The following is a 13,636-nucleotide window of genomic DNA, read 5'->3' as shown; positions in this document are numbered from 1 at the left end:
ATAAACTTCTTAATTTTACCTTCTCAATGAATTTACTTGAAAAACTAAGTTACAACATAATTACTTAGTACAAAACAAGTTAATAAAACTTTAATGAGTAAACTGTTCTAAATAATTTCAAGTATCGTAGGCAGATGTTAGTATTGTAAATAAGCGATAAAGTTAAATTCAATCTGTAGAAACTTTAATCAAAGCTGAGCTTTCGAACGGTAACAACAAAACTTGGCTTGTTATTGAAAATTATAAAATAATTTTAAATACAGATTTCTTAATAACTACAAGATTCATCTCCTTTCAGACGATAAATGCTCAAACCATGTAGTCCGTCTCTACACAAAACAAACATTTAAACCAACATGATAAGAATAAGGCTATGCTTACATCAACCTAAATTTTGAAATCCGATGATTTTAGTCGCGAAGCGACTAACGCAATACAATGCCATCGAGGTTCGTACACACCGCATGTCATGGAAATTTCTATGTGTCATCGCCATGCCAAAGATATTCGCTCACAATTTGTTTGATAAAATCGTCGAGAGGAAAGTCTAAAAAATCTATTCAGTTGACATTAAGTCGCTATGCTTGATAAACGATTCACGTCGACGATTAAACGTTGTGTGTATGGAACGCGCGCAATGCGTTTCTCGCGACGCAACCATACAATATATATAAGTTTCTACGATTTACGTTGCCTTCTGTACAAAGGGTGTCAGACAATTCTATTCATTTAAGAACCTATTTCATACAAAATTTTACAATTAACACGAATAATTATTTTATCATCATCTCCTTGGCCTTATCCAACTTACGAGGGTTCGACACACAAGGTTTTATTAACTTGTGGTTTTATAATTCACTCTTATGGCCGGTTTTATAATTCATTTTATCAAAGTGGCGGTATATTTGCATTATCAAGTGTTAGATCTTTATTTTTCCATATCATGTACATTCGATATTGAGTATTCTGATGATTCGAGAAGATTTGCTTTTGACACGACGAACAAAAGAGAAATCCGCCCTTAATGTAAACATGTTCCGTGTCACAACAACAATCATCAATTTTTTACACTTATCCTGTTGTCCGACGAATATAAGTGTAAGTGTACTTACTCTTCAATGGTAAATGACCAATCGTTGGCTGGGATTGTTGCGAAATGCAGTAGCATTTGTAGCACCAAAACGCAAGAAATATTAATCCATATTCGTTGTGCCTATTTCCAATAATTTACACATTCAAATATATTTTAAAACTGTTTTATGTCATTTTGAATGATTTTAGAATTTGACAAAAATTTGACTTAAACAAAAATAATTATTTTTTTGTTAATTATGGCTCACTATTTCTGAAAATTATTTACGTACTTGATCATTGTTTACACCTTTTGAATTTTACTATATATATAGCTTGTCTTCTTACTTACCTATCACTCAAAACACCTTTTGTAGCATTTGATATTCAAATATAAATTTTTGTAGTACGTAATAATAAAAAAAAGCCTTAAATGCAAAGAAACGGTATGCTAAATTTAATTTTGCAGCATTGACAACGTAATGATATAGAGATATGACATTTTAATGGATGACAGTCTAGCTTATGAGATACTGTGTCCTTGACCTAGACTCCTAGCTAAACTTTATTACGTCTCTATAATTTTTATATCTATTATAAGGCATTGTTTTGTTGAGAGTTTGAGAAAGATGCATTATTTTAAGATGGTTAATCTCTACCGTCTAAATAAAAATGTGAACATAAATTTATAGTTCATCGTGTTAATTTAAAATTTTAAACAGAAAAGATAGTTGCGCATCACATGCTGCACCTAAATATTAACTCTCATAAAGTTGCGTTATAGAGTTACTGGATTCATAGTTACACGTTACTTAGTTTTCACCCACCACAAGACAGATCCCGATCCCTCAAGTTTTAATTAATTTCAATAGACACTAATCCTCTAGATAGTGTTATGCGGCGGGCGTTTCAACATATAAATATAACGTTTTCAAATATATGTATATATATATATTACTATATTTTAGCTTATAAGAACATTTATATGCGTACCAATATTATTTCGATTTTTGTATTTCATTTTACAGGTTTCATATAGTGAGTTGATGATGTTGATGACATTAAAGGTTATTTCGACGAATCAAACTATTTGGCCAACGTTCTTCCTTCAGGCCTTCGTAGGTACTAAGTTTCATGACAATCTAAAAATAGGAAATGTGTTTGATTTCAATTACTAGATTTGTACCCAAATATATGCTATACTAGTGTATATGGCTTCTTGGCTTCTAAATAACTTAAAAAATTTAAAAATAATAAAAAAACTTGTAATATTATCTAGATTTTAACTGAGATTTGCTTTTTTACTAGCAAATGTTTTTAAGGAATTCATTTCTTGAAAAAGTTTATAAATAAACTATATAATAAAAATATAAATGCTTTGGGGATGGTACAGCAGTAAACAAACATCATCGTGTGTTTGCTCTCTGATGAAGATAACATAAAATACAGTCTTTGATATCTCAATTAATTCTATTTTCACGTAAGGGAGTATATTTTTAATCATTCGCCCTATTATGGGTCAGAGTTGCGACATACGCTCCAATAACCAATCAAATCTGTGTCGCAAGTGACATGGTTAATTTATCGTCCCCATGTCTTAAGCTAAAAGTTTATTAAAATCAGACATATCAAAATCTTGCACCGTTAGCAGTTTCTTTATGATAAACAAAACATATCAATATTATTATGCCATCTATAAAATTGTACTATCAGGGAAACTGGCGGTACTTTACCTTAAAAGCGACAGTCTTTTGAACATGTCATACGCGTTGAGGTTACGACGAGGAAAAAATTACCGATAGGTCGCATATTAATGTGTCTGCACTAAAAAGGTCGGTCAGTGGTAAACGACTAATTGTTGTTTACTATACGTCGTTAACGCAACTCACTACTTTTTTTTCCGGGGGGAAATCTTCTGAAGTCCGTTCTGGGGGAAAGACAGGGTAATGTGAGACTTGACTCATTAAACCCCCCTCGGTGGCTATCCTCAAGTACAACTCGTGACAGTGAACGGGATCTCCAAAGGAATGCACCGGGAATCTCTCCGCAGGGCTTCTACACGACCTAGGGGAGAGCGCCTTCTCTTGTGCCCACACATAATTATGGTAACTCAGGACCATACCTTGTACGCAACTCACTACTATCTTATTGGTTATTTGTAAGAAAACTCCGCCCGAGTTTGACTTTTTGAAAGGAACAAAGTAATTTTTATAATATTATTTTTTTCTACAAGTGACATACCGCGAACATGTCTGACAGTACTTGTGAACTTATCGTTTTCATTTACTTCATAAAATACTCCTTCCTATTCAATAGTAAATCAATTCAACTCCTGTTTGTTGTTTATCGATGCACGCAAATTGGCTTTTACTTTGTTATAGAGCTAAAAAATATTACTCGTATCTTTTATATTAAAATATAATTGTTTATTAATTTTTTTTTACAATTAAAATGTATATTTAAACCTTCTAAGCAGGGTTGGTTATAGACATACGGCCGAACGTAAAAAAATTAAGGGAAAACATTAAAATTTATAAAACCTTATGAGCCGATCCCACGTGAGTGGGATAAGTGCGTGATGATCTCTAATCTATAAACAAACGTTTAATTAAAAATTATATTCCTCTGTAACAAAATCTTTGTCTATATAAGCTTTGTATTAGGATAAAGGTTGAAATTAAATCTGTGAAATACAGTTATGTATTTTTTCAAATTTTAAGCAATCTATTTCTACGGCTGGTGTTCGCGGTAAGGGATGGGGGAGGGGGGGGAGAGAGGATCAAATAATAGGTCTCTTCGTTTGAATAAATTTAAATATATATTAACGTACTAATTTATTTATTTATGTAAGCTCACCATATTTATTCAGTTAATTGAAATTATTCAATTGAAAGTTAAGCCGATATATGAAATGGTACAACTCGTAATGATTAATTTAGTCCCTTTTTATGTCTGTGGGAATTTTATGCTTACTAATATAGTAGTATACTAGCTGTCGCCCGCGACTACGTCCGCGCGCAGTTAAAAAAAAAAACTAAATGGGGGGGGGGTGTTGGTTAGGAAATATATATGTTGGCCGATTCTCAGACCTATTCAATATGCTCACAAAATTTCATGAGAATCGGTCAAGCCGTTTCGGAGGAGTACGGGAACGAAAACTGTGACACGAGAATTTTATATATTAGACTAGCTGTCGCCCGCGACTCCGTCCGCGTGCAGTTAAACAAAAATAATTGGACACGAGAATTTTATATATAAGATATATAAAAGAATCTATATATATAAAAGAAAGTCGTGTTAGTTACACTATTACTCAAGATCGGTCTAACTAATTTAGCTGAAAATTAATGGGGAGGTAGCTTAGAACTAGGAGACGGACATAGGAACTTTTTTATCTTGTGTGCATTTTTTTATTCCGCGCGGACGGAGTTGCGGGTAAAAGCTAGTAGGTGATATAATTAATTTTTACTCGATTTTTTACTCGACAAAATTGCCGACAACTGCTAGTATTTAATTATTCAATTACTCATTTTTGTAGAAATTATATTTTAATACGATTTATTTTTAATTTGGACTTTATTATTACCTATATATGGAGATGATGATACATAGATTTATTATTTTTCTAAGTAAAGATAATTAAATAAAAAGCCATTTTCTAAATTTGTTTCATAAATTCAGTGTCTATTATAAAGGGTTTGAACTTACACGGGTTCAGGATATTTGATATTTTGACAAGTCAATTGGTGTTACATGTACAAATTTCGATCGACACTTCGCTAAAGTAACGTTTAATGAGAACCATTCATGTTCGGTTGAGTCTGAATAGAACCGGCTAACTACAATCTGTTAGCGTGCTGGAGTGGAATCAACGTGGAATGTTATTACGCGCTATTGCCGGCTTCCAATGAACTCGGTTGAGATGATTTAAAAGCGGTTGACTAAATCGTTCATGTAAACATCAACACAGTGTTGCTTTGAATGTGGTTAATTACTCGAACAGTATGTATGACATCGAATCAAGTTTGAATAGAATACATATTTGTATTTTATAATGATGTTAGTAAGGTAAATTAACAGGAATAATAATTTCTCTTCCCCAATTAATGCTGAAATTAATATTTTATCGTTACATATTATTGCTTATGTGGGGTATTTTCAGTTATTATTTCTAATCCTATTGATACAAATTTAATAGATCTAAAGATCGCAGTATTGCTAAGAGGGCAACCGAATAATTTATTTACTTCGTTTTACACAAATTGAAAATTGAATTTACAGAAAATTGATTGCAGCCGTTTAAGATTTATTGTTTTAGGATAAATTACCAACCGACGTCAAGAAAGTATAATAATAGTTATTTTGTAATAAGAAAATGACGATTTATTTTCAACTTACCTTTCCATCGCTCTTCCTGTAGGCATCATGCACTCTCCACACCAGGCCGGGCCCAGCATTGCAACACTCATTGCCCACTTCAAAGTATTGCAGTATCGGGTTATTCTCCAATGGAGGCGGCGAGGTGGACACGCCGATTTTCAGCTTCGATATCATCGTAGCCATTCCGGAAGTTACAGCGCTAGCAAGTGACACGGATTCAGCGTCAACGGACTGCGAATCACCCCGGCTTGAACCTGAAACAAATTATAAATGACTACCCTTTCCACAGACTGACCGATCGTACACCAGGCAACGTAAGTCTTCGAAACCCGAAGATTTTAGTTGCTAAACGACTTACGCCATACAAAGTTATAGACTTTCGTATATGGCGCACGGAACCAACATTTTGATTTTGGACAGAGTCGCTGGAGCAGCGCAGACAATTTTGTCGTGGATTTATTAAATGCGAGTTTGTTTGGTATTCGTTTGTAATTGATGTACAAACATACAGTGTGTTTAAGCGAGTTTATATAATGTAGTGCAAACGCTACTTAATTACCTTTGGACACTGTTTACATAGTTTTCACGGTAAACCCGAAATTGTAAGTCAATATTCGTTTATGTCATCAATTTCCTCTGATTGCTCAATTCAATGCGATTGCATATTAATAAAAAGTTAATTTAGGTAAATTAGCAAAAGATTTCTGGATTTATTAATGCTCAATACTAAGGCTCAGGGTTTAAGCACTTGACTTGTAATCTGCAGGTCCTGGGTTCGAATCCCGCCATGTACCAGTGTGTTTTTCGATTTACATATGTACATTTATCCGGCGTTCTTACGGTAAAGGAAAACATCGTGATGCAACCAGCACATATCTGAGAAGGAATTCAAAGATATGTGTAAAGTCAACCAACCCGTATCGGGCCAGCGTGGTTGACTATGGCCTAGTTATCCCTAACTTGGGGAGGCTCCGAGCCCCACAGTGGGGACGGTATAGTGAGCTGATGATGATGATACAATGATGACTGATAGAAGGTTATTGTAAGTTTGTATTTCTATTTGTATTACGGTTTATTGTCCAATGAATCTTGAATTTCTTAATTTTTTTTTGTGTTCTATCTGAATTAAGAAAACTTAAAAGACCGCTTCTTAAAGCACCTAAGAATATTTAGAAACATATATTTGTGTTTGTAGTGTGAAACATTCTATGATTCCACCATTTGTACATTTGTACTTTTGCGGTTAAATGCGAGCGAGGCGTTGTCGTTTGCAGAACGAAATGAAATGCTGCAATTCAAACCCGAAAACTAACCACAAAAAGCGATTTTCTATTTGTCTTTGTTTTGAACTGACCCTAATTTTTCAGCTTTGCCTAGTTAATTATTTTTGTCTAGTATAGAGGAAATCGTAAATTGAATAGTTTATACCTAATTAAAAAAAATACTATCTAAGTTTTACGAAATGTGTTACTTTACGCATTTATAATTTGTGCAAATTTTAAATTTTATACAAATAAAATTCCTAAACAATTATAATAATCTCATATCTGTTTGAACAATAAACCGATTATGCCTTTATATTTTGGACTTAAGCCGACGGTTACAGCTTATGCCGTATTGCTCACAAACCCTGGCTTGACCCGTGACGTAATGAAGTGACCTACTTAGATGCCCGGACCAGCCACAGGTGGCTGATGTGCTTTGAGTCAAGCTTTCGGATACGTTTACAAAATGATTGATGTCATAATGACAAGTGTGTAAAATTTAAATCATCATATAAACACGTCAAACGAAAATTTTGTACCTACTATCTTGAATCTATTTGATTAAAAGACATCTTGTTTGCGAATTTATATCAATTGCCTAGTTCACAGAGTATTTTTGCTTATTTCTTTTTTCTCCTCCTCAGATGGCTTTGAACAAAATAAGATTCCAGAATATTCGGGACAGTGTCGTATTAAACAATAACGTGGACAGCAAAACAAATATTTTCTTTCTTCAGAAAATATTTTTTTTCCTTATACCTATTAATTAATTGCTTTATGAAAACTCCTTTTAGATTGTACATATTATGTTAAGAATATAAATCGTTTACCTCATAACAGATTTGTATACAATTTATTGTATCTTTGGCAATCTATAATCCAACTTGGTATATAAAGTGTTAGTAAATGGTATATTTATATAAAAAGGTGGCAAACGAGCAAACGGTTACCTGAATTCGCTGAAATAGCGAGGCGACCGTTGCCCATAGACATCCGCAAATGCAGATGCGTTGCCTACCTTTAATCAACGGAGAAGGGGACCGTACAAAAAGAGGATATTTCCCCTTCCTATGCGTCCCCTCTTCCGCTAAATCCACTTCCCCTTCTCATCCTTTCCTAATAAGAAAAGAATGTGAAGGGGAAGAGGACTAAAATTAGGCCGGCACCACACTCATCAGACGAAAGGCAGAATTGCTTCCACTTCACGTGTCTTCTGTGTGGTCGTGGTATTTCCCCGGCTGGCCAATTCGTGCAACTGATCTTGACGTTCTACCTGTGGACTTTTCCACGAAGAATTTGGCAAATGGCTTTTGTCGAATTTTGGCAGTACCTTGACGGTAACTTTACTTTTCGTGTAGTATTAAACACATTTATCCCACTGTTGCTGATGATCTACTATATGTGCGTAAGAGTATCAATACAAATAAGTTTTATATCAACAATATAACAAAAATATCTAAAGAATTAAATTTGATAACATTTCGTCCAGCTAAAGTCGATCACAATGGAACGCGCGAAATACAATACCCTCAGAGATAATCTTATAAAAATAGAAATGCAACAAAGTCAAGCTTGCACGAGTAATGAAAATGAAAACGTTAAAGTTTAAATACAACGGTTGACAATGTCACAAAGTTAAACTTACCCAAGTACACAAACAGACCTGAGTAAATTTACTAAGAGTAAATATTTCTCTTTTAAGATATTCCTGGAAAAGAATTTTTAGTTTTGTTGTAGCTTTATTTTCGCCAACGTACAATTTACTAACGGAACGGATGCTTTTTACTTGATACATTATTTACGGTGGCGAATTTAAACATCTACGATTTGCGACCGTAGAAACAATCTGTGATTTAAAGGTTTACAGAAATTTATTTTAATTATGTTGGATTCAAAATAATGTAATAATTATGCCCAATACATGTGTGAAAAATTGTCAAGAGTCGGATCCAATTTTAATAGGAAGATAACAAGTATTTCTTGCAGATATTCAGAAGTGGAAAGAGAATGTCTGGTTTAGACCAGATTTGCAGAATTTAAGGATTAGATGTTATTCGCGTAGTCTTTCTTTCATTGCAGTTTTAAAGCGGTATAGAAAGTTTGTTTTGAACAAAAACAAGTTTTGTTGCAGTGTTGAAACTTGGAAATTAATAAATCTTAAGAAAACTGCTATTTGATTCTGGTTAGAAAAAACGTTTTTTTTAAATAATATTTCATTTGTGTTATTTAAAAACACGGATAATGAAAAACATTTTAACTGTAAAGAATAAAATGTAAGTAAAAAAGCAATTGGTACATCTTGACGTTTAAATAAACCACTCCACCAGTTTAAGCTACAGAAATTACTTTCTCTCTTTAAATAAAAGTCAAACTGATTTTACTCTGCGTAGGTATGAAATTAAAAACAAAAATGTTAACAGTTGTATTTTAGTTTTAGCATTTCTAGAATTTTATAAATAATTTTATTCTAGCATATTTAATAATCACGCCTACGGGGAATACTTTTTTACCTTTGAAAAACAAACTTAGCCAAGTAAAAAATGTATAATGTCAAAATCAAAGGCTGTGATTTTTCACTCATATTATTTTTAGTTAGGTTTAATTTTATTAAAAAAAAAATTGGCACCAGTAATTTAAGGTTTACTTGGTAAGTAATAGTATATTAGTCTATTGACAGAGAGATGACGGGCGCATAAAGAAGTAGGTAATGAGGTTCAATGGATTACTACAAAGGTAAAGGAAGATTGATGAAAGTAGGGATTAACTGTGTAAGAGGATATGCTTAAGAATGGAGTGAACTTAGATATGACGGCTGATATAAATGTATAGAAGAGTGGAATAAGTTAAAAACAACACAAATAACACGTTTTATGCAAGAAGTAAAGAAAAATATCAAAGCAAGTATCTCAAAATGTAATTTTTTCGAAGCAAATACTCCGTCAATATCGAACGTTGTCGTTCGATTTCAATGTAAATATAAATATTTTTAAAGGACAAATTTCGTTAAGATTAGAGTGGCATTATTATTACAAATAACATAGCGCATTCCGAGGTCACATCTGGGGCTCGAATACGCGCTCAAAGACGCCGTGGATCTACGGTAGGGTAGCGGCTCCGAAAATCAATACATATTTCCAGTTATCTCTACAGACACGCCGGGTCCCATATACACCGTTGAAAAGGCGATTTACTCTACTCGATGCAATAATAGAATTCAAATACCTTGATTTATAGGATTCCCTGTGACTTTTCAAAGGAAAAAAATTGAATAAATTTTTAATTCGTGGCCATTTTACTATGGGTTTCGAATGCAGTGACACTTGTAAATACACATATTGTCATCTCTCACATTCTTGTTCAAAAAAACAGAGACAACAATATGTGTCAATCCAAGTGATTCTGCAGCTGAAACTCGGAGTGAAAATTTTATAAATCTATCTATATATATAGATAGATATATAAAATTTTTAAATTTATAAAATTGATTCATAAAATTTATAAAAGAAGGTCGTGTTAGTTACACTATTTATAAGTCAGGGTCGGTCGAACTAGGAGACGGACATAGGAACTTTTTTATCTTGTGTGATTTTTTTTCATTCCGCGCGGACGGAGTCGCGGGTAAAAGCTAGTAAAATATGTGTTTCAAAACGTATTTATTTTTAAGTTTAAATTAACTTGCTAATAGTTTCGGCGAGTAAACATAATAAATATTTATATTAATACTTTTTCATAGAAATATCCTTATTTTTTTTTACTTATCAACATTCATAAAAATTAGTATTAATAATATTTGCGAATCATATTGTGTGTGACTAAAATATTTTTCATGAAAAAAAATATGAAAATATATTTCGTTGAAATATAACGACGCATTTACCTTCAAACGTGAAAAACATATTGAGAAAACTTTATTAAATTTTTAAGGATTTGAGATTAATTTTTCAAGTTTCAAATATAATTGAGGATTAACTGTTGTAAGCCACGTGACGACGAACATCTGACGGCATAAAGTTTCATGACTTACCTACACCAAGAGAGTATCTTAAAGTATATATAAAAAACTAATAATACATTTTGTAAAATAACTAAATTCTTTGTTTGTATTTGCTCATAAGTCGGTTACGTACAGATTTTGAAAATAAAATATGTTTTTCATACCATAGACTAATTTGAATTTAAAACAAAAGAAAAATGGTACACACTTTTAAATTCTTTACGTTATCAGCTACGTATTTACACGTTTAAAATTGGACACGTAAAGTATTACTGTGCACAAATATTGAATTCTTCAGTTCAAAAGTTTCAATTACCCAAGTTGGTACTCTGAGAGACATTTAAAACTCGTTACGTGTATTTATTTTGCTGCAATGTCAGTATTTACGATGTTAAGGCCCATCGTACACAAGGCAAAGTAAATGTTCGATAACCGGGGATTTTATTCACTAAGCGACCTACGAAATGCTATGTCAGAGATTCATATACAATCCACGTCGTCGATATTTCTAACTGTCAACTATTTGTCAACACTGTCGTGAGCAAAAAAAGTAGCTGCAACTTTCAAGATGGCGGAGCAAATATATATGACATATAGTAGCTATGCCTGTACTGATCGAATAGACGACTCGCGTCAACGATTCAACGTTGTCTGTGTAGAGCACGCAACGCGATTCTCACGACCCAACCATATAATATTAATTTCGAAGATTTACGTTGCTTTGTGTACGACGGACCTTAAACACCGACGCAAAGTGAATCCGTGAAGCGAACGAGCGATGTACGTATCGCATGGAATTGAAGAAGATTAAATGCATTCAGCTTTTAAAATATGTATAAGATAAAATTGTAAAGTGGTTTATCGACATGTTAAAAGTTCAATACGTTATGTGTCGTTTTTATTTTTATATAACCCACTACTGCTCTCTGGCAGCCAAATACAAAAAAATGTCAATACCATTATATAGTTAAAAATATATATCTAATATATAAAATTCTCGTGTCACAGTTTTCGTTCCCGTACTCCTCCGAAACGGCTTGACCGATTCTCATGAAATTTTGTGAGCATATTCAGTAGGTCTGAGAATCGGCCAACATCTATTTTTCAACCCCCCCCCCCATTTAGTTTTTCTTAACTGTGCGCGGACGGAGTCGCGGGCGACAGCTAGTTATTTACAACTCTTTAGCGTATACAGAATTCTAAGATTTTTTTATAATCATTTAAATACGATCTTACTAATATTATAAATGCAAATGTTTGGGAGGATGGATTGATGTTTCTATTGTTGTTGTATCTCCAGAATGGCTCAACGGATCTCGATGATCGATTGGCTTATGATGAAAAAGGAAATTGAAAACAACTGGCGCTAAAATGAAATGGAAATTCCTCTCATACTTTATTAATATTTTGTAAACATAATAAAGTCAATAGTGGACGAATGTAAGCCATATTTTTTCATTTGCTGTCTGTACACGTGATTCTGAGAACCGACGTATGTATAAAACAGTTTCCGAACCAAAACGGTTATTCAAAAACTCATAAGAATTTTATACGAATTTTATATTGAAATATAAAAAGTGTAAAATATTATAAAATAACTACCTTTGATATGATAAATGTAGAATAAGTAACATGGTGAAAGTTATTTATAATTAATTGAATTTAATTAATTTAAATCAATAGATTTATAATTAGTATGGATGGATTGTCTGAAAGAGGATAAGCGTGAGATTTCAGATATGACGATTAATAGAGATGTATGGAAGAATAGTGCAGACTGTGCCGTCCCTCTGTAGGAACAAGGGCAGGTTGATAATAATTATGAAAGCAATGAATAATATTTAACAATAAAATGTATTAGAGCGTCGGTTGCTCAGGGGTTAAGCACTTGACCTGTAATCTGCAGGTCCTAGGTTCGAATCCCACCATTTGCCAATGTGTGTTTCGATTTCCGATTTACGTCTGTAAATTTATCCGACGTTCTTACGGTAAAGGAAAACATCATGATGCCCATATGTGTGAAGTCAACCAATCCTCACTAGGCCAGCGTGGTTCACTACGGCCTAGACACCAATAACTAAGGTAGACTCCTAGCCACTCAGTATAGACTTATGATGATGATGATGATGATGATGATGATGAGGATGATGATTAAAATACGTTAACCCGTAGCTTCAACAACATGCATAAGAAGGTAAATTCGCAATCAATAAACATTTTATAAATTTCGAGCTAAAATACAGTACTCAATTTAAGATCAGTGAAAAGCATAGGCACTTTGGCATATTTGGAGCTTAATAGAATTTTGCCCATTGATTGAATAACTCTTACGTGTATCGCAAACAACATAAGTACTATTGGCTAGTACATAATTACATCATTCCATTGTTACGTTTGTGAATTAATACGCAAGGCTCTTAGGGACGTTGCTTCGAGATTCTGAAGTACGTCATTAATCTCCTAACCCATATCTAAACATAGAAACACTCAAACTTCCGATATAACTGACCACTTGAACTGTTCAATGGATGAGAGAAAATTTGCAAATGGAATCAAACCAATATTGGATTACTTCTCTAGTAGTTGCTCTTCCTAGCTATTTATATAGATGTTTCCTTTTCCTGTACACCCACTTTCCCGCAAAACCCAATTTCCCTTCCCCCCATTCCTTATAAAAAGTGGGAATGGAAAGGGAAGTGTGTCGTTTGTATGGTCGTGGCACATGTCGAACGGGAAGTTCCTCCAACAGCTAATTCCGCTACAGATTCTAACACTGTTGGTAATTACATTTTAAATTACTTAAATAGATAGTGTTAATAGTAAGAATATAAAATACAATCAGCCCAGAGGCAATTGTTTGTTATTACCCAGAGGCAATTGATTGTTCACATGAATTACAAAGTGTAAAAACAATAAACGTTGTTAC

General features: G+C 33.3%; 1 protein-coding gene across 1 annotated transcript in view; it reads right to left on the bottom strand.

Moving 5' to 3' along the window:
- LOC106717101 (SCY1-like protein 2) overlaps positions 1–13,636 on the bottom strand; it is a 35,986-nt gene that overhangs the window by 13,853 nt on the left and 8,497 nt on the right. The window contains exon 2 of the mRNA XM_045686074.1: positions 5,470–5,705. Within this exon, the coding sequence (XP_045542030.1) occupies positions 5,470–5,634 (165 nt within the window). The 5' untranslated portion in view covers positions 5,635–5,705. The remainder of the gene's footprint in view (positions 1–5,469; positions 5,706–13,636) is intronic.

Source organism: Papilio machaon, chromosome Z, assembly GCF_912999745.1.
Source record: "Papilio machaon chromosome Z, ilPapMach1.1, whole genome shotgun sequence".
Taxonomy (NCBI): domain Eukaryota; kingdom Metazoa; phylum Arthropoda; class Insecta; order Lepidoptera; family Papilionidae; genus Papilio; species Papilio machaon.
The sequence above is the reverse complement of the archived record's forward strand: the minus strand, read 5'-3'. Positions and strand labels throughout refer to the sequence as shown.